Source organism: Lycium ferocissimum, chromosome 10 (assembly GCF_029784015.1).
Source record: "Lycium ferocissimum isolate CSIRO_LF1 chromosome 10, AGI_CSIRO_Lferr_CH_V1, whole genome shotgun sequence".
In the NCBI taxonomy this organism is placed as follows: Eukaryota; Viridiplantae; Streptophyta; class Magnoliopsida; order Solanales; family Solanaceae; genus Lycium; species Lycium ferocissimum.
In genome coordinates this window covers 40,785,965-40,807,885 of record NC_081351.1, presented here as the reverse complement: position 1 = coordinate 40,807,885, position 21,921 = coordinate 40,785,965, and the positions used below count along the sequence as shown (strand labels likewise).

The following is a 21,921-nucleotide window of genomic DNA, read 5'->3' as shown; positions in this document are numbered from 1 at the left end:
CTGTTTATTTTGGTTATGTCCACCTCTTTTTATATTTAGTAAGTTGACAATTCAAATATCCTACATGTCAAGTTTATAATCACAAGATTCAAAGGATATTTTATTATATTATACACATTTTTAATTTAGAACTGCAAGATTCAAAAGTCTATTTTTATTTCTTAAACTCTGTGTCTAGTTAAAGTTAGACACTTAAGTTGAGACAGAGGGAGTTTATGCCAAATGAAGGAAATATAAGGACAATTGAGACACTGCGGACTCGTGAGGACCTAAAAAGTAAACACACAAGAGGTAGAATTAATGTCAGACTTAGTAGTACCTGTTAAATGAAGTGGACCCACAACTGGAAAAAAAGGAAAGAAACGAAGTACAATTGAAATAAGTCCAAATTTAGCGTACAACTCAGACAGCTTTTGGTACAATTTGTTATTGCTGTGTTAGTCCCTCTTGGACACATATATATTAGAAAAATGAAGTGGACCGACAATTGGAAAAAAAGGAAAGAAACCAACACCGGTAAAAAAAGGAAAGAAACCAAGTACAATTGAAATAAATCCAAATTTAGCCTACAACTCAGACAGCTTTTGATACAATTTGTTATTGTTGTGTTAGTCCCTCTTGAACACGTATATATATTAGAAATATCAGAAAAGGCTTATAAATACCCCTAACTTATTGAAAAAGGCTCATAAATACCCTCCTTCCACTTTTGGGTCTAAAAATACCCTTCCATTCACCTTTTAGGTCTAAAAATCCTTAGGTTTGTTTTTGATTTCAAATATCCTCAAACTAATAGGTCAAATTTAACTCTTTTAAAAGCGTACATTTTATAATTGGTCACACATTTTAATTTCAGAATAAGTAAAATCCATCCAATTTTTAGGACCCAAACCCATTGACCCGTTTTAAAGTAAATTTAACAAAAAATGCTTGCAACAAGCTACAAGTATCCCAGATACTGAGAGTTCTTATGAATACTCGATTGGTGCATATTTATAACCCAATCCTCCTAAAAAAATCTAGCACAACAAAATTTTCTGAACATCACAGTTCTTTTGGAAACAGTAGCACGAGCCCGGAAAGCTTGGTGGAAAATTTGATTCGGATAGATGCATCTGACTTCCTTATTAGCATGGAGCTTTCCACCACAGCTATTTCACCAGCGTCTTTCACGAAATTGTTAGGTTGATTAACTGCTGTAAGTGGAACAAAACTCCCTTCGAACTGTGCAAGAATTCACGACTAGCACAGGTCATTACTAGTATCATTTACTTTAAAACGGGTCAATGGGTTTGGGAGTTTAAAATTGGGTGAGTTTTACTTATTTTGAAATTAAAATGTGTGACCAATTACAAAATGTCATGTGGCTTTTTAAAAAAGTTAAATTTGGCTGTTAGTTTAAAGATATATTTGGCCCAAAAAACAACCTTTGGATTTTTAGACCTAAAAGGTGGATGGAAGGGTATTTTTAGACCCAACAGTGGAAGGAGAGTATTTATGAGTCTTTTCAATAGGTTAAGGGGTATTTATGAGCCTTTTCTGTAGAAATATTGGAATCAATGTATTTGTTTTTCGCTAAATTAGTCATCCTTCCAGGTTTTAGTATAACATTAAGTAGCTTTTTAAGTATACTAATTCAGCCTCCCATAATATTTTCAAACACGTCTGGAGATACCATCTCAACAACATGTTTTTATACTTCTAATATTTTTTGATGACATCTTTACTTCTGTTATACTATTTCTATAAGTGTAATTACAATTTCTACCATGCACGAATGTGATTAGGGGTGTTAAATGGGCGATTGGGCTGAATTTGGGAGTGTCAAATGGGTTATGTTAACCCGCTTAAGTGTTACTTGAGTTGAAATGGACAAAATCAGGTTATAATCCAACTCGTCCAACTCTTACTGAGTTTGACCGGCCCAAATGTACCTAAGCTGAAATGGGCAAAATCAAGTCATAACCCAACCCCTCAATTCTTACTAAGTTTTAAGTCTTTCGTTTGTCTTCTTATAATTTAGTTAGTACTTAAATATAACTTTTTTCCTTATATTATTCCTATATATAACATATCAAATAAACAAAAATATATTTAGACAATTTCCATGGATCAATTTGAGCTGCATATCAACCCAATTTTTAAATGAGTTGAATTAAATAGTTCAAAATGGGATAAGTTAACAAAATAAACGGGTCATTAACCCACTCAAATCTAAGCGGATTTGGCGGGTCATGATTTATGAAATGCTTTTGCCACCCCCAGACGTAATGTAGGTGCGATTTGTACAATTATCCCCGTGATTCGAGTTAAATGATTAATCAAATAGCATACCTATATTTCCTTGATTTATTTATCTTCAGTCATGCGTTCCTTTTTGCACGGATTGACCTTCAAAGGTGTTGATCTTTAACATTTTTCCCTCAAATTGCTGGTCTTTAATTTTAGCCCTTCGCTTAAAAAAGTGGCCAAAAATGTCCCGAGGTTCTGGGTTTGAAGCCCACTTAGTTAACAAAAAAAAAAAAAATCGCAGAAATAGGAGCCGAAAAGTCTACCTTATGGCTACAGGCGGTTTGCGCCCAAAGGCGAAAAAAAAAAAAAAAAAAAAAAAACTTTTGCCTCAAGGCAAAAAAAAAAAAAGTTGGAACTCTACAAAATAGGCCTAATTTTACAACGAAACTCTGCCTTGCGAATTGTGTTTTTTTTTTTTTGTTTTGTTTTACTGAGCCAGTTCAACCTGAAACATTGGGGTATTTTAGGCGAAGGGCAAAAATGAAAAACCAGTAATTTGATGGGCAAAAATTAAAGACCACCCCCGAATAAAGACAATGTGCAAATTGGGCCTCTTCGTGTGTACCTAAGCTTTCTATCTGTGAGAATATTCAAAATGACCGAGGAGGTGCTACAGTAAAAATCTTAAATAATTGAAGTACAACTATCACCATTTTCCCACTTAATCCCGAATAGTGTAACCAAGCTAAGAGGTGATTTAACTGCAAAAATGTTCTATCCAGACACAGCTACCAGTAAACAGTTCGACAGTTCTGTTGATGTCCAACAATTAACATTTTACTTCCACAATTGTGTCGTATAATATGGAATTCAAAAGATGGGAGAATATTAAAAAGAAAAAGAAACCAACTGATAGGCACAAAACATTGTGAAAAAAAGCATTAGAAAATGAGTAACAGCCCCTGAGGCATCAAGTCTTAGACAAAACAAGCCAACTAACAGTCCTGCAATTGAACAGAATTAGAAGTAGCAGCAAAGCCAAAACATGAAATGTCCTTGTCATTCAAAAAATTACACACCCCTATTCACTAATTTTCCCAAAAGAATATTTATATTAGGCTAGTATCCACTGGTGAATGAGAAAGGGAAGACTACATAATGTAGTACAGATTTAACCTACAGTGGTAAGTTACATTTTGATCCATCTTATCATCAATACACCTTTGCTCTGAAAACCAGAAAGCAAAACCAAATTCAGCCCAAGGATATGTTCATCGCCGTCATACTGTACATCATCATTAATCATTGATATTGCTCGTTTGGAGCAACATGGCTCCTGTTTTCAGTGACATTGGATTTCTCTGATGCGATTTCCCAGCTCCCACTTCTCCTTCTCCAGCTCGAGTTTCGTACATCTGATTGTACATTAGGGGCCCGCCTATCTGACCCAAGAACCGAATCAGCCTCAGATGAATTATGATGGTGCGCGTCACTCCCTCGGCTCCGTATATCTGCTTCGATGTCTTCAATATTATGACGCTGTGAGATCTTTAGAAGGTCTCCACCAAAATCAAGATCATCTTCTACCTTCATTCGTTGATCCTGATCACCCATTTCGACATCAGCTTCCCTGGTAGTGGGCAAAGGAGGTCGTGGTTCTTCCTCTTGTACAAAGGCTCGGAAGTTGTTCCGTGATGGTTTTACTTTTGTGCAAAATACTTCCATGAAGTTGTTCAAACAACCAAGGTCGTAAACATTGATCCTGTTTTCTGCTTTATAGCGGAAATTCTCATAGGTTGTCTGAAAAAGAACAGGTTAAACACTAGTGTGAATGCACAGACTGCTGCATATTTAAAACAGCACAAGAGGAAAACTTCTAGTTGACATGATAAGTAAAGCTTGGTAACCAAAATGAGAACAAATAAAGACTATCATACAACTACAGATGTATCTTCAGAAACGAACAGAAAAACAACTACAATATTCAGGTATAGCTACATTTACTGAATTGGCCTCAGCTTTTAAAGAAGCCAGAAGGTCAAGCTTTGCGTGGGATCTCACAGCAAGACACCTTGTCTAAAAGTTATTTTACTTTAACTTATATAGACAGTAGTTTGACTAAAAGAAACCTGATGCATGACCACCCAACCAAAACAGATAATTTGGTTTAAATGATTAGAAGGAAAGAAAAGCAATTTAGAAAACCAGAGTGCAGTTTATCCTAAATCAGAACAGCCCAATAACTTCACCAGAACTGCCTGCATCTATTATAGATAAATGCGAAGGAACAACTTGAAATAAAAAAGAAGACATAAAACACCAACCTGACCCTACCCTCCTGTCCAACAGTATACTAAAATGCAGAAGCAATTATGGGAACAGAGAAAGTTGTACATTAGGCTCCTCCTCTTTTCCTTGCATCATAAGGTCACTAAAAAGGAATCAAAAGGTCCCTATAATATTCTGCTAAAGGAACAGCAGCATATTCATGGGCCCAACAAAGGTATAAAAGCAGCCAGAAGGCAAAACACAAAAGGCCTTCTGGTGGAATGCAACCACATATGACGGGTTCATTCTGTATCTTGAAGCACAATTAGCATCAACTTTCATTTAACCCGTACAACAGAATTGAAATTAGCCCAATTCTATCCCAACATGAATACAAGGTAAAGCAACTGACCTGATTGGTGCTTATTAGATACAAGTGAAAGCCAGTGAGTCCACCAACAAACCACAGGGAAATAAAACAATAGGCCATTAGAATCACAGATGCTGGTGACTCTTTCATTGCCTTCCAGACTGTGCTTTGATTATCATCCATTAGCACTTTGATGTACAGAGCACATATTGCAAACACATAGATGCACAGCAGCATAGCAGATGAGACGAAGCAAAAGAAAAAACGGTAGTTACGCTGCATGATAAAATGAGAGCTGTCAAGAGTAACCCAATATATCCAAACACTAAGGAACCAATTTAAATAGTATAAGACCCTACCAATCCAATGCATTGGCCCACCCATGGGCAGTGGTGATCAAATCGCTCCACACAATTGTTACAGATGGAGCAGTGCGAACAACGTGGAGGGCGATATAGCATGCAGGTATCACAATATTTCACTCTGACTGGCATCCCATTAACAATTACTTCTTTTGTTCGGGGAAATTGAAGGGTCGGCGTTTGTCTTCCACCCTCTACTGATGCAGAAAATTCCTGACGGAACTCTTCCTCTGGTGGGTGAGAATTACGTGGAACAATACCTGGATCTCGAGCTGATGTAAGAAGAAGCAGTGCCAGTACCTGCCAAAACCAATTCATGGATACTCTAAGCCACAGCTCGTGAGTTGATTCATTATTCCTCTACACTATTTCGGGCAATCAAAAAGTGATATTCATGTAGAGAGGCAATAACAGTACATAGTACAACATAGAAAGAAGCAAATAGAACAAATTATCAGGCAGCTGTTTTCAGAAGTACTGCATTCAGCTAAATCTATCCGGAAAAATAAAGCAAAACAAGGAACTTCAATCAAATTCTAAAAGTTTCACTAACAAAAGCAGAGAGCTGACAAAACATATCTATGTGCATGACATTTTCGCATGTTCAGCAAGGTCTAATTAGTAAAATAATGCAACCTCCAACAGTCCAAACTAAGAAGAGAATTAAGATTTTCAAATTGTTTGTCATCTATAGTATCAGATATTAAAAACTTTAGTAATCTACCTTCTTCATCTTCAGTAATTAGGTCTAAAGAACCTAAGTAACAGAAGTCTTGAAAGTATGTACTAAAAGATCTAGGAAAATAGAAATTCCATGATCGCTGAGTACTATGAAATTAAAAAACATACTCTAACCAGCAATATTACTGGCCCTTGGTACCACAGATAATATACCCACCACCAAAAAATCAACCTAAAAAAATAATAGCAAAACCTAGTACCGAAACTGTTATAATTATGGGCAGTGGCGGAGCCGCATTGAAGCAAGGGGATTCATATGATACACCTTGCTCAAAAAATTTATTTATTATACATGTATATTATAAATTAAAAATAATTAAAAGCATGATAAATACAAGGTTGAATCCTCTTGACTTGAAACACAAGCTTGATATAGTCTATTTTTATAAAAGTAGAATCCTCCTAATGAAATATCTGGCTCCGCCACTGATTATGAGTCAAAAAAAAAACTAATAAAAATCAGAAATATGAAAATACAGCCACACATGCATAGGGGCAAATATATCCTAGATGCAAATGCTACAACATCAATGGACAAAATGAAATACAGCAACCAGCCACTAGCTAAAAACCACAAGAATTCAAAGCAAAACAAACTTGTCACACTTTTTATCCCTATTGGTGATAATACTGTACATGCAATAATCGCACAGGGCTTGCCTAGTGCGGGTTCTCTCTCCTGTGTGGTTTGCGAGCTATTATACAGGAGTTGGGTTTACCCTGTGCGCACCCAAAGGGTAGCAGCTGCGGGTTCCCATGTCATCAAAAAAAAAATACTGTACATGCAATAATTCTTAAGAGCTTACATAGATGGTGAAAATAATTGCTATTGCCAAAATAGCGTATCCTGCATTGTACGATGAGAACTCATGGCGCAGATGCCTTGCAACGAAAACACAGAAAACAGTAACGGGCACTATGATGAGCAATAAGCTGATGAGCAACGACTTTGCATCCGGCCCAAAAATCAACCTGCCACCTAGAAAAAAATACTGCAAAAGACGGGAAATGAGTATAAAACAAAGAAGTTGAAACCGCAAACAAAAGGTATAGCATGGCATGCGACAGCCGATTTGTCACAGACGCAGCGAATGAATAGATCCACTGTTGTTGCTGCAAATGAAAATATTGAAAAAGGATTTAATGAAAATATTGAAAAAGGATTTATCTTTTCCATCCTTGATTCACAAAAACAGTTGGAAGATCAAGGGACCATTTCAAGGCAAAGAAACGAAGAATTTCTCTTCATTGCAATCATCCGTGCAAGTGAGGTCTCACCTATAAGAAGCTCTTTTCCGTTCTTTATTATTTTCTGCTCAGTGGTCTTAACCAGTATTCAGAAGCTGGTCTAAATTTAAAATATTTCTCATTCTTCTAGGCTTGAGCGTAAACAGAGATTTACACACAGTAGCAACAAATATTGAGATGGTCATGAGAATGAGGGTGAGTGGAAGCAACCAGTGTGAGTGGCATAAGCAAAAGGGATCATGCATATAGCAGATATACTGATCACTTTCTTCTTTACAAGACTTCTCCTCTTTGTTCAGAGCAAATCTAGATGTGGCTATGATCATGATTTTATAATCAATGATGCTAGAATTATACATATATTACCTTCAGACAAACGGACCTCTAATTGAAAGGCCCAGGAGGATGGTACTGACGCAAAGCCAATACAAAAGGAATTTAGCCACCAAAAGTCAATGAACCAGCGTACAGGGGCCCCGGTACAAAGAAGATATATATGAGGAAAACAGCCTGATAGACTTCATTAATATTTACAACAGTGACTTTTGTACAGGGTCTTCCCCTTTTCTATGAAGGACTTCCCCTTCTTTCTACACAGTCCTCCCTACTTTTGCAATGTCAAGCACTAGCTTAGCACTTGGATTTTAATACGACCAATACTTGCTTATCGAAATAAGCAAAAAATGAAATCAATGGGGCAAGGGCCCATTGATGAGCTGATTCTGATATTAAACACTTGACTTCAAGTTTTTTTTTTTAATTAGACTTGAGGTTAATTTTATGAATAAGCAACCTTCAGTATAGGAATTTCAAGTGCTACTAACGTCCAAGAAAGTCTTGCAAGACTGCCAGAAAGGAAGATAGCTACTTTTCTCTTTTTCTAATCACAAATATGTTACAGAGCAAAGCGCACATTAGCGGAACCTTAAGAAGCCTGTCAGTGTATTAGGGCACATGTACCATGTTGAGATCACCTTCAGTGCAGCGGCAAGTGTTAAAACAATTCTAATTCAACTAAACTTCTCCAGGTAAGATAGTTACCAGTTTCGAAAAAAAAAAAAAAAAAACTCCAGGTAAGGGCCAACCAGAACACAGTTTATCAAGAAGAGGATAAAAGCCACACTAGGTTGACCAAATGAATATTTCATTTGGCCAGGCCAAGTAACACCTAATTCCTTTTCTAACCCCTCCATCGTTACTAGCAACTATCCAATCATTCTACGAACTCTACACCTCCATGGATCTTTCTCTCCTATTTATTGTTTTCGTTTTTTGTTTTTGGGGATAAGTAAATTATTATTGAAGCATCCAATGAAGATGTAATCAACGCCTTTCTTTTCTTTTTCCTTTTTTTTCTAGGGGGGAATGTATTATCTATTTCTTTAAAGTTTGACATGTCGGAGGTAAATCTATTAAACTATCTTAGTTCAATAGCTTTGATTGTTGTCAGGAATGCCGTATTATTACAATAAAATAAATAAATAGAAAATAATTGGATATGTAGAAACGCTTGTCAAATAGGAAAAAAGAGGGGGGGGGGGGGGGGGGGGGGGGGTGTGTGTGCAACGCACTGAGCACACTTCCACTATAACAAAACCAATCAGAAGTCCTGAAGCCCACTCCGACGAGCAGTGGATAATCTTCACAAAAATTAACCTTCAAAGATTAGATCACAACCAATTAAAGGAAATGTGAAGGGGCAAGAACAGTTGTCTAACGTACAGGACTCAATATCTTCACCTACATCTTTAAAGCAGCACATAAGCTGCTATGATAGCCATTCATATCTCTGCTTGAACAATCCTTAAGATTATTGATCAACAACACCAACTCCATCATGAAGATAAAGAAGGTAAGCAAGCTATGCACTCAGACCCTGTGAATGAACTTTCCTTGAAATATTAGTCTTCTCCGCTAAGCCCCACGGGATAAGGTTTGCAGATGCGATCATGAATCGAACGAGATCGAAACGTTCAGCTGTCGACGGACAAAGCCAGAACGTCAACCATATCGCTACATATTGAACAAAAAGCAATATGTGCTCTAGAGGATAAAAAATCCAAAGAGAATAAAAAATGTGTGCCCCTTTAATCCTCTAAATCTCCCATCTTTGTCTCTTTGAGCGGTCAGTGTATAAACTAAGATTTTTTTCTTGATAATCAAGAAATGCCCGAGGGCCCGTAGCACATGGTTCAAAAAACGCTGGATAATGGGCCCGCCCCTCTACTCTTCTCCATTTAAAAGTAGGCTTTTGTCTGCGGCAATGTTCGAACGCAAAGGGTTCTGCTCTTACCACAGATCAAAGCCTGGGGGCCACAAACTATGAATTTATTACTAACCTTCAAAGATTAGATCACAACCAATTAAAGGAAGAAATGTATCTTCCTTAAAAAGTTTAGGTACTTGATTCACATGAGTATCCACAGCTCTGTTTTGACTGCTTCATCTCCAGATTCCAAAAAAAATCCAGAATCAAATCCATAAGGGATGATGGTTGGAAAGCAAGAACTTCCAACAAAAAGGTGACAAGAATGTCCAACAAAAAGGTGACAACTTCAACAAGATGAAAACATTATCATACGGCCACGAAGTAAATAACCAAGTGAATCACAGGAAAGAGTTAAATTCTTAAAAAGGCCATGCTTTCTGATCACGCACCAAGCTAGCTCCTACAGTATCCTACAAGATGAGAATATGTGCACTTCGTTTGCTCATCTAATCAGAAGAATTTTAAGAAAGTTAAACTGAAACATAGTTTTAACAGCTGCAAACCAACTTATAAGAAAGTGTGTGTTCATTAACCAAAGCATCATTTTTAACAGCTGCAAACCAACTTATAAGAAAGTGTGTGTTCATTAACCAAAGCATCAAATTAGAGAATTAAAGAGTAAGGAATTAGGTAGGGAAAGGGGCCGGTAGATGCTTCAAACTTTATCCAACAAGTAAAATGTGCAGATATTTAACACAAAAACCACTAAACTGAGTTGATACAATCAATTATCATACACCCATTTTACCCGTAACCAAATATAATGTATAATAACTCTTGAAAGATCAAAAGAATATGATTGCAGCATCCTCACTGAATTAGCAGAATGTGTTTCCATGAGGTATCAACTAAAAGTAATCACAGAATAGGATATATTTGATGTCATTTTGATAACCTGTCTTCCAACTGTTCCTGTATAGCCTCCAAAGAAGACGTTGGCAGTTCTTAAAATACTCACCAGAACAAGGGCAATTCAAAATTGATGGAGTACACCTTTTATTATCAAGGTCTGAAAGGATGGTTTCCCTAAGAAGAAATATAGGACCTGAACCTGGAGTAGACTTCAATCCATGTGGCAGCATTATTTTTCTTTTTCTCTTGATAACCGAGAAATCTCTAAAGGTCAATCGATATGGTTCGAAAGTAGGTAGATAACGGGCTTGCCCCTCTACCCTCTTCTCCATCAAATACCAGACTTTTGCCTATAGCAGTGTTCAAAACGTGAGTGCACCTAACTCATACATCATGCGCTACACTCTTACCGCTAGACCAAATCCCTAGGGGCGTCCATGTGGTTTTGCTATTAAGAGTCATTGCTTTGTCACTTAAAGCAGCGAAGCCATGTGAGGCAAGAGGTTTAGGGTTCATGGTGAAGCCATGCGTTTCAAATAATAACGTGAAATGTGTCCCAATGTGAAGCAACCGATTCTTTGAATCTCAATTTTGAGGATTTAGTTTACTATTGACATTATTGTATATTAAATGCTGAAATTAGTTACTCTCCCAGTCCCAATTTATGCGGCGGGGTTTGATTGGACACAGAGTTTAAGAAAGAAAGAACGACTTTTGAAACATGTGGTCTAAAACAAGTCATGGACATTCGTGTGGACATAAAGCATCTCATTAAGGGTAAAATGGGATGTTTAAAGCTAAGGTGTTTCTAAATAAGGACATATGACATTCTTTTTTGTACAGACTAAATGAAATAATGACACATACATTGGGGAAAAAGGAGTATTTTAATTGAAATTTATTCATTATGCTACTAAATTCATATAAGTCTAGTTTTAATCTTCTGTAAACTTTGCATTTCACTCCAAGGAAGTGTGCGCCTCATTAATTGCTTTCTACTTCAGAGCCCGTGAATCTTGTCGCTTTTATGCAATTTTCGCTTTTAATAAAATTGCCACATGGTCAAACAGGAGAGAATGTTTCCTCAATAATTTAACTTCAACCGAGTATCCCTACATCCATTTCGTTCTATCCTATAAATATCACACACCTGAAAGCTAGTAACTTTCCCAAATATCAGATTTCTAAGCAAACTAGCAGTCATATTCACCAAAAACACTGACAACTAAGCTGTTATTTGTTTGTTCCTTTATCAGATTATGATATTCAAGCATTATTAATGATCTACTTACAACTCTTCTTTTTTTCCTTATTGGGATAGAACCTTTTTATACACATAAAAGGTGTGTGGGTAAATCTATCGAATGTGCACATATGTAAGCTATGTCTTAACCTCAAAGAAGAGTTTCAACAACGGTCTTTAGATAATTATAAATGTTAGGAACTTAACACCAGCAATGCTTAACTGATGCAAAATCCGGAGTGTTCTAAAACGAAAAGAATGCCGAGGAGTAACATTCTTTAACAGGTCAGATCAAAACTTAAAACATTTCAAAGGCCATAACAATAACTTAAAGCTGCAAATTCTGCAGAATAACATATTAAGCAATCAAAATTCAATCTTGATCCAGAACTTAAGAAAGTAAACCAATATACACACTAAAAAGTTCACATTATTCTCCTCACTCATAGTACCTCAAAATAACACAACACTTCATTTCTAAAACAATTATATTCCACCCTCTAACACCTAAAACCCCACCATTACTAACCAAATAATAAAACTAAATACTCATCAATAACCCCACATACTGTAAAGTTACTAAAAATAACAAAAAAAATTGCCCCAATACCCCCTACATCAACAATACCCTAACTAAAAGTTCATATTAAGCAATTAAAATTCAATCTTTACGCAGAACTTAAGAAAGTAAACCAATATACACACTAAAAAGTTCACATTATTCTCCTCACTAATAGTACCTCAAAATAACACAACACTTCATTTCTAACATAATTATATTCACTTCATTTCTAACATAATTATATTCACCCCATTATTACTAACCAAATAATAAAACTAAATGCTAATCAATAACCCCACATACTGTAAAGGTAGAGGTAACGTCTGCATACATCCTACTCTCCGCAGACCCCACTTTGTGGGATTACACTGCGTATGTTGTTTGTTGTTGTACTTAGAGTTGCTTAAAAAAATTAACAAAAAATTACCCCTAATACACTAACTAAAAGTTCAAGCAAAACCCACAAAATTTAAACCATAAAAAGCAAAATTTAAATAATAACAATTAAGAAAAGTAACATAAATTTCTCACATTGCTTCCTTTCCAGACTTGGTACACGCGCTTTGCCATGGGGCAGCACGTTTCAACCCCACGCGCTTACAGCCCTTTCAAACCCTTTAAGCTGGAACAGAATCAAATACTTGAAACTTTACAATATTCATTTTCACCACCTCTTCTTCTTCTTCCTTCAAAACCTACCCAATAATTAAATTCTCAGTATATTCTCAACAAATTAATGAGATTTGTGAACAAAATGGGAAAAAAAATGAAATTCCTTAAAGGGTTTTTGTGGGATTTTGATTTGGAATATATAGGGAAGAAGAGAATTTGGTGCAAGGGTTAGGAGTTTTTTTTTTTTTTTGGGGAGAAAAAAAGGTTTCTTTTTATGTTTCTGTGAAGCGTTTTTTTTGTTTGATTTAATTGGAATGTTTTGGGAAAGAAAAGGCTAAACACTTTTTTAAACTTTAGGGAATTTAATTTAATAGGTTTATTTTCTCTCTCTTAGGTCACTGTTTTGAGTAATGACGAGATTTTCTGAATAGTTTTTGAGTGTTATTTTTGGTGATTAGATTTGTTTAAGATTTTGGACAGCCTAGATGTATGAATGCTTCTTGTCATATCGAAAATGTTGGAAGAGAGATATAAAAAAAAAAAAAGACCATATGTTAGAAAATACATAAACAAAATAAAAGCAAAGATGTTATAAGTGGCCTTAAAAGTATATAAATGTCTGGTTGAGGAGGGAGCAATAGCAAGGAATATTCACGGCAAATGGTGCAACAAAAGGCATGCAAATTTTACCATTGGAATAGAATAATTTGCACCAAATCCATTTCCAAAAGTATTTAGAAAGAAAATACACTTTGAAAAGTACTTTTTTTCTTTTTCGAATATACTTTTTAACTTTTCCTACTCTCAATAGGTTAGTCAGTTTCATAACAATTTTCTTCAATCAATAAAGATAAGGTCGACTTTTAATTAAGCTATGAAATTATAAACATATTCAGCAATATTCCAGTTTGCAGTATAGTAATATAGATTCCAAATATAAAATAATTTTCAAAATAAATTATGTTCAATGATATTCTATCAAACATAAATTTTAGAAATTTGTTAACTAAAATGTTTTTTGCGATTATAAGTATGTAATGTTCAATACTTCTTTGTTGAGACCAAAAATCTTAACTTGGTTAACAATGCTTACTTTACTGGAGAAGGTAATGGAAATGATGAAGTTTGATCTTGTGTTTTTATGTTTTCTCTAATTCTTGTTCACTCCACCTTATTTGTTGGAGGCAGATATGACTGTCGAAGATTCAATTCATATATTTTGCCCACTCCCCTCTTACTCACACTTTTACCAACTATAATGACGAAAGTTAGACTAACCTCAAAAAATAACTATCACTTGAGAAATCGTCTCCTTTCTGTCATTCTCGCTTGATTTATCTTTTCTCTTAAAGGTCTTACTCGAATATATACCGCCGCATATCGGACTAAGGACGGCTTTGACAAGATATTATTCTCTCTACCTGAATTCAATCAGTAAAAACATATGAAATAATACGAGAGACTCCATTAAACATGTCCCTCATGGCACCTGTTCAATAAATCAAAGAAGAAGGAGAAGAAGATAGATATGACAAGTGTATCGGGCGAATTAAAGAGTACAAGACAAAGATCAAAGGCTTTTGTATGTGAGTCTACCGGGTCACACAACAAAATTAGGCCAATGATAAGCCAAGCTCAAAAGTCCAACAGGCCAATGATTAAGCCAAGCTCAAAAGTCCAACACAAAAGGAAGATTGGGCCACTTTTTCAGTAATATTCTGATCCACTCTCTGTAGCAATTTCATATTTTGTCATAATTGCTTGTGTTAGAATTACTATTTTTCTATCATCATAATTGCTTGTATTAGAATTACAATTTTTCTCTCTCCTCTAATTATTTCAGAGCAATTAGAAAGAAAAAAAAATTACCATAAGAAAAATCGGCTCAGATGTAAGATGATATAACTGTCCATCATTTTCTTGCAGGCATACGAATTTTTCTTTTGTGTTAAGTAAATATCACATGTTAAATAATAGATAATAAAAATTAAAGTTTTGTCCAATTAATTTGAAGAGGTCTCTTAAAAAGGATATTCCAAATTATATGTATCAATTACTCTTCATACTGAAATCAGTATGCATATATGTCTGTTCACCTAGAGCAAAATGGGATATGGGATTCTAAAATAACCAACTCTACATAAGCAAGAGAAAAAACAGGTCATAGTAATAAGAAAATTCTTGAGATATTAATGATAAATAATTTTGACGAAGATGTTTTATCACATTGTGAATCTTTAAAACATCAACAACATATTCATATTCATTTTGTAAAATTGCAAAAGTGACATACTATAGCCTACGTTATCGTATCTCCTTTATTTTGAGATTATCGTGTCGCTATTGAACGATTGAAAGATCTTTGTTTAGTTTGTTTTTCAATATACGGAAAAGAAAGTATAGTCTCTACAATCATATGTACTTTATAATAAGTTTGTTTGTGTCATAGAGTTATCCCATGCTTTAACTTTTAACTTATAGTCTTGAATTTTTTCATGAGAAAAATAGGTCCAAATTATATGTGTGATTTCTTAGCTAAGCGTGCGCATCATGTGCATGGGATGAAGTTTTTGGACGCGAGGAAAATGAAAACAAATACATACAAAACTTAATCTTTTCAAAGATACTGCTAATATATATACACTTTAGTGCAGAAGAAAGTCTTTCACACGATAGGTATTTTTAGTTCTTATGTATTCATTTTTCCTTTCTTTTTATTTATCACCCCAATATAATAGATTTTTTAAGGAAAACTCTTCTTCAACAGTACCTCAAGGCTCATGGTGGGAGTTTTTGTTAAAATAAATAAATAAATAAATAAATAAGTAAATAAGTAAATAAATAAAGGACATGTCTATTGTAGATTAGGAAGAGCTCTCTTTTTACACTTTATAAGAAATTGATCTTTAGGAATTGAAAAGACTTAGGCGAAAAGAAAAAAGAAAAAAAAGAACTGGCTCACGCAAATGTTTATATAGCCAAAAATGGTGAATTTGTGCCCCTCCCTTCCCCTAAGCTCCAGCCTCCAATATTTATATGAGACCGTTCATTTTTGCTAGTATTTAAATTTTGTAAAGTAATCTTTATTAGGAAATAAATTTCTCATGATCTTGATTAGCTTATAAACTCTCTTCTCATTCAAATAAGGAGGAGCTTTTCAAATCGTATATCTCGAGAGAGAACAATATCTCCAAAGAATCTATTGACCATTTCTAGTTCAACATAAGTGTTTTACCGTCAACTAAATATAAATATTTATCTAAAGCATTTAGGCAAATTTATCCGTCACAAAAGAATAATCTTGCTTTTGATCTCGCTTATACCACACAGTCAAAAGCAGTACAATTTACTCAATAGTCGTTTATAATTTGTGGTAGTATTATCTCACATAATCCTTTCTTATAACAAAATAATATTATATTTATATTATACGACAAATTTAATGCTAAATGAATTAGATATTTAATTTAACCTAGTCAAATATGTGGTCATTAATTCATTAGATTTCTTAACTTAAACTTCAATACTGCTTGTGATTAATTAATTCACCAGTGCATAATTCTTTTATTTATTAGTGTTCCTTTCTGATTTAAGTGCAAGGGACAAAGTTTTTGGGTAGGGAAGAAAAAAAGAATCCTCCCTCAATTTGGCTGCCGCTAAAAGAATCATTAATCGTCATGATTTCTTTTAAAAATATTTCTTTCCCTTAATTAATCGGTTGAAAATCAATCTTAATTCCTTTTATTTTAATACGAGAGGTAGGAATAAACTAGAATAGAATATATTTCTTTTACTTTGGCAATTAATCGGCAGAAGGTCTATGGTATTTTATTTTTTTTTAAATGTAAATAGAAGTAGAAAGATTTGACAAACTTAACAACGGTCAGGAAGTCGCAAGATTGATCTCATATATTGTTAATTAAATAGTAATCTAATCACTTAGTCAAAGGAAAAATAGTAATCTCTCTATGATTATTTCATTTTTAGCTTATTTGAAAAAAATTGATACAAAATTGGGTCAAGAACGCGGAATTGAAATCAAACAAGGAAATCAAATATAGAATTACCCCCAAAATTAGTATGAATTCAGGACCAATTAGATTAAAGAGCCTAATTACACCTAAGAATCAACTAATTAACTCCCTAATTTAAGATGAATCCCCAAGAGATTAGTGACCATTGGAATCCTTAAGACTAAGTAATTAAGCAGTTAAGTAAAGTAATCACTATTGATTTTCTCAATATGAGTTAACCTGCGCCAGAATAACAATAATCAAAGTAATAAGGAATAAAGAAAAGCTCTTAAAATGCATTAAAACATAAAAAGTAATGAGATCGTGTCTTTCTTTGTTCATCAATATCTACCACACAATGGTTAAGACTTGCGTTCGCGATGAAGCTCAATAGCCTTCCTCGTGGTCACGTTTTGAGGCTCACATTCGTGATGTATAGAACTCAGCTCTTCCTGTATAATCGTGAAGGCATGTCGCAATGCTTTTATAAATGCTACAGTTTCCACAATTTTAGCATTAAATCGTTCAAGAGCTCCAAAGCGCCCCTATTCAGTTCCAAGCCCTAGTTCTTTATCCGCACAACATTGGAAAACTGTGTAATGAGTGAGACTCCTTCAAAAAGGCTTCCGGACGTTTCGAGCTTCATGATCAACATTCCAAGTGCTTGTAACTCCTGTTGCTTGGCTTCTAATGAATTGCCTAGTTGAAATAGGTGTGGCACCGGTGTATCAAAAATGAATTCTGTATATATTTAAAAACAATTTGATTATTACACACAAATATCATTACTTATCTAAAAACACACGTTCTAAAAAAGTTACGAGGACACAAATATCATGGTATATCTATAATTATAAATTTCAAAAGAAGATTCCCCCTTTTTTTTTTTGCAATTTTTATTTTTAATTAAATAGATTTTACATATTTTGTAAATTGACAATTCGAACATTTCACATTAAAACTACAAAATTAAAAGAATATTTCAGTAATTACCCACATTTTTAATTTAAAAATCACAACATTCAAATATCTCATTTTATTTTCTAAATTGTAGGCCGAATCAAACTAAAACAATTAAATTAAATTGATACTAGAATTCATTCTACTGTATTGCCCGCCTACCGTTGACTCGAATCCCAGTCCACGCTTTCAGACAACCAAACACCTTCGCTTTCTTTCAAAACCCCACGTTCCTTACCCGTTAATGGCGCTTTCTCCTTTTCATCCTCTCTCTTCCATTATCGAAAACCCCCCTTTTTATACTTTACCTTTATTTCTTCCATTATGGATCATGTTCTTCAAGCTTTTCTAGCAGCAACATCCAGTTTCATCGCTGTCCTCTTAATCTTCACTGTTCTTTACCTTTACTGTAGAGACCCAAACAAACGCCGTCCTAATGAACCGACCCGGATCCGGACCCGGAACCAGACCCGGGCGGTGGTTACTAGCAATACGGAGCTTTCTTCCATCACTGTAGCCGAAAGCGCAACATTTGACCCGTCTTTAAGTCATATCTCAATGAAAGAACTGGCCGACGCGACCCGAGATTTCTCGCCGGATCTCATAATCGGTGACGGCAGTTTCGGTTGGGTTTATAAAGCGAAACTCAACTCCGGCGTATCTGTCGCCGTTAAAAAACTGTCTGATGATGCTTTTCAAGGGTTTAGGGAATTTAGGGCTGAGATGGAAACCCTCGGTAAGATCCGACACCCGAATATTGTCAAAATGCTTGGATATTGCTCCACGGGTCAGGACCGGGTCCTCATTTACGAGTTCGTCGAAAAAGGTAACCAAGGAATTTTTTTTACTGATAAATAAACTCTATGAATCTCGGAGTGCTCTACAAGCTATACAATATCTTATTATTATATGAAAATAGCTAGCAGCACCCCTAATACAGATAATGGTCAAAACAAAGTATTATTTTTTTGTGACCAATTATTTATTAAAACATACATGAACTAACAGGTTTTTGTATTTCCTATAACTATCACCAACTATTTATCAAAACATAGATCAACTATCAAGTGTTTGCGTTTTTTACCTGAACTATTACAAATTATTTATCAAAACACATCTCGACTAGTAACTGATTGTGCTGAAAACTCGCAAATGATACTTCAGTTGTGTTTTTGACTATTATCTCTTGAATTTTTAAGTTTTCCAATTAATTCCGTTAATTATCCGCGTGGAGTGCCATTTGACACCACTTTTAAATACAAAAGAGAATGTACACCACGCACCATCAGATACTAGTCGATGTGTGTTTTGATAAATAGTTGGTGATAGTTTAGGTAGGAAATGCAGACACCTGATAGTTAAGGTAGGAAACTGACAAAAATGTGATACTTGAGGTGTGCTTTTTACCATTATATCATAATAATATGAAACTTATTTTAACTTGAAACAGAAAAATCTATTCCTATAAAAATTTTAATTAATTTTGATTTCCTACAATTTTGAATTATTTTTTCCAACAGGTAGTCTTGACCAATGGCTTTACGACACGTCATCGACAGCCAACATGTTGGAATCGATACCTTGGATGCCGTTAAATTGGGCGACGAGGATTAAGATTGTGAAAGGAGTAGCTAAGGGACTTGCTTATATGCATAATTTGGATACTCCAATTATTCATAGGGATATTAAAGCGAGTAATATATTGTTGGATGCGAATTTTGAAGCTTATATTGCTGATTTTGGATTGGCTAGGAGAATTCAAGGGTCACATTTACATGTGTCGACACAAGTAGCGGGGACAATGGGGTATATGCCACCAGAGTATATTAATGGTGCACCAATGGCAAAAACAAATGGTGATGTTTATAGTTTTGGTGTGTTGATGTTAGAGATTGTTACTGGTAGGCGTCCTAATTTTCCGTTTACTGGTGAAGATGGTCATGAAATTAGGCTTGTTGCTTGGGTTAGTGGTATGGTGGTGAAAGAACGGTATATGGAAATGGTTGATGCTAATATTTCAAGGGATGACTTGAAAGAAAGTGAGATTGTTGAGTATTTTAAGATTGCCATGATGTGTGCTAGTGAAAATTTTCACGATAGGCCTCCCATGAATGAAGTCGTTGAGATTCTGAACGGAATTTCAACATGTTAAGGGTCGACATTCTTAGACGATTCTATCAGCAAAAGAGCGTCGTCGTAGTAATTTGAAGACTCCTTTGGTCGAGCATCTCTAATGTACTAGTTCTATTAGAACAAGGTAATGCGTTATTTTAAATTTTGTACTTAGTAGTTTATAAATTGTAAAAAGTAGGGTAAATTGTTGTTTTTAATTGATTGAGGAATGGAATTGGTTAAATTGCTAGCTGTTTCAGAGAACTTGTCCAAACTGAGATCTCGGACATTTTGTAAGTATATCATGTACAATTGCATATGATCAAATTGCACCGATTAAGATTCTTTTGTCCTAATATAGTTCTCAGCAAGAATAGCTATACCTCAATTGTCCTTCAATTCTGCCTTATCATGTCTTCTCAATTCATGCCATTTAGGTACTTGCATTAATCCAAGTTTTGTATCATATTAGTGTATCATATAAATGCACAACCTGGTACCTAATATTTGGTGGCTAGAGTTGCTCGATATCTTTGCTGACGGGAGGTAATAGAGCCTTGATTTGTCCTTTTTTGCAAGAATGACATATATATGAGTAAAGGCATATGGGCGTGTTATTGTCATCGTGCTTAACCCTCTGTTTGGATGGTTGTTTCCCGTGGTTCATTAATGTACAGTATGGTATGGTACAGTATGGTGTTGTATTGTATTGTACTGTATTAATGAACACAATGTTTGAATAGACTGTATCGTTTGTTGTGGTTTAATAACATTTGTATTGTTTGGTTTATTTGTATAAAATCGCGTATAATAACTTGTAAGTTTATTAAAATATCCCTTTAACTCTTAATTAGAAATTAATTTATATATATATTAATAAAACTCAGGTAAAGAATAAAATAGGAACTTTAAAAAATAAGTAGGTAGTGGGTGGGGGCGGTGGAGGGGTGGGTGGTTGTGGGATGAGAGTGGGGGTAGTGGGTAGTAGCGTGGGGGTGAATGGTTGTGGGGGTGGGGTTGGGTGGTGGTGAGGGGTAGTGGGTGGGGGTGGTGGAGGGGTTAGTGGTGTGAGGTGGGTGGTGTGGGATGAGGGTGGGGGTGAGTTGTTGTGGGGTGGGCTTGGGCGGTGGTGAGGGGTAGTGGGTGGTGGGGGTGCGTGGCGAGTGGGGTAGGGGTGAGTAGCGAGGGGTGGGGTGGGGGTGAGTGGTAGGGGTGGGGCAGGGTGGGGTGGGTGTGCGTGGTAGGGTGGGGTGGGGTATAATAGGAGAAATGAAATACGTAGCAACGGAAAAATCACCAAATCACGTGGTTTCAAGAATTGGGACTTTTCATGGTTATATGGCCATGGAATGAGCACGGGTTTATTGTGAAAATGTAATAATTTTAAGAACAATGAAAACAAACATGGTTTCCTAGAAAACCATACATTGATGAACCACGGGAAACCACCATCCAAACAGGGGATAAGGGAATCAAATCAAGTAGATGGGATAATAGGATACTTTTGGTTGTTGAGCAGTTGCCGTGTTTTCTGGCTGAATATGGCAAATGCTGCATCATGATTCAAGGGGCAAGAAAATTCGGACTAGCAAATTGTTTGACCTGTTTTTGCATCACATGGCTTTGCGATGTCAAATGTACTATCATTACTCATCAAGCAAACGTCAAGTAAGAAAGTGAAAAACATTTGCACTAAAGTAAATGTTCCAAATGTGCCCTTTACATCAGAGATTGCATATAACTACACAACCTTTGATTTTGTGATCTGTTTGATTAAAGGTAATAGTTATTTATATAACTAGTTGAGGTGCGCAGAAATTGGATCGGACATCTCGATTTATTAAAAATTATAAGAAAACTTTGGTACATGAACATTTTGAGAGAAAAAAAGTTTCTAAAAAAAGTTTTAGACCGTTTATATACTCCTTGCGGGAGATTGTTATTCAGGAGGCTCACAGTTTTCACCATTAAAAAGAAATACTTCTGGTAGAAGGGCATGAAAAGAAATATATCTATCATTGTAGCTCGTTGTTTGAACTACCAATAATTCAAGTGAAGATTAAAAACCTAGTGGATT

General features: G+C 35.3%; 2 protein-coding genes across 2 annotated transcripts; one reads left to right on the top strand and one right to left on the bottom strand.

Annotated features, from left to right (window-relative positions):
* Window positions 1–3,209: 3,209 nt before the first annotated feature.
* LOC132033870 (protein S-acyltransferase 8) lies at window positions 3,210–13,023 on the bottom strand. The gene is made up of 5 exons (XM_059423998.1): window positions 12,679–13,023; window positions 6,780–6,965; window positions 5,230–5,532; window positions 4,913–5,146; window positions 3,210–4,032 (listed from the first exon to the last, which is right to left on the bottom strand). The coding sequence occupies exons 1-5, from the start codon at window positions 12,715–12,717 to the stop codon at window positions 3,535–3,537; spliced, it is 1,260 nt and encodes a 419-aa protein (XP_059279981.1). The 5' UTR covers window positions 12,718–13,023; the 3' UTR covers window positions 3,210–3,534.
* Window positions 13,024–17,884: 4,861 nt separating this feature from the next.
* On the top strand, window positions 17,885–20,200 carry LOC132033869 (leucine-rich repeat receptor protein kinase EMS1). Its single transcript, XM_059423997.1, has 2 exons — window positions 17,885–18,558; window positions 19,253–20,200. Exons 1-2 carry the CDS (start codon window positions 18,057–18,059, stop codon window positions 19,882–19,884), a joined length of 1,134 nt encoding a protein of 377 aa, XP_059279980.1. The 5' UTR covers window positions 17,885–18,056; the 3' UTR covers window positions 19,885–20,200.
* The last annotated feature ends 1,721 nt before the right edge of the window (window positions 20,201–21,921 follow it).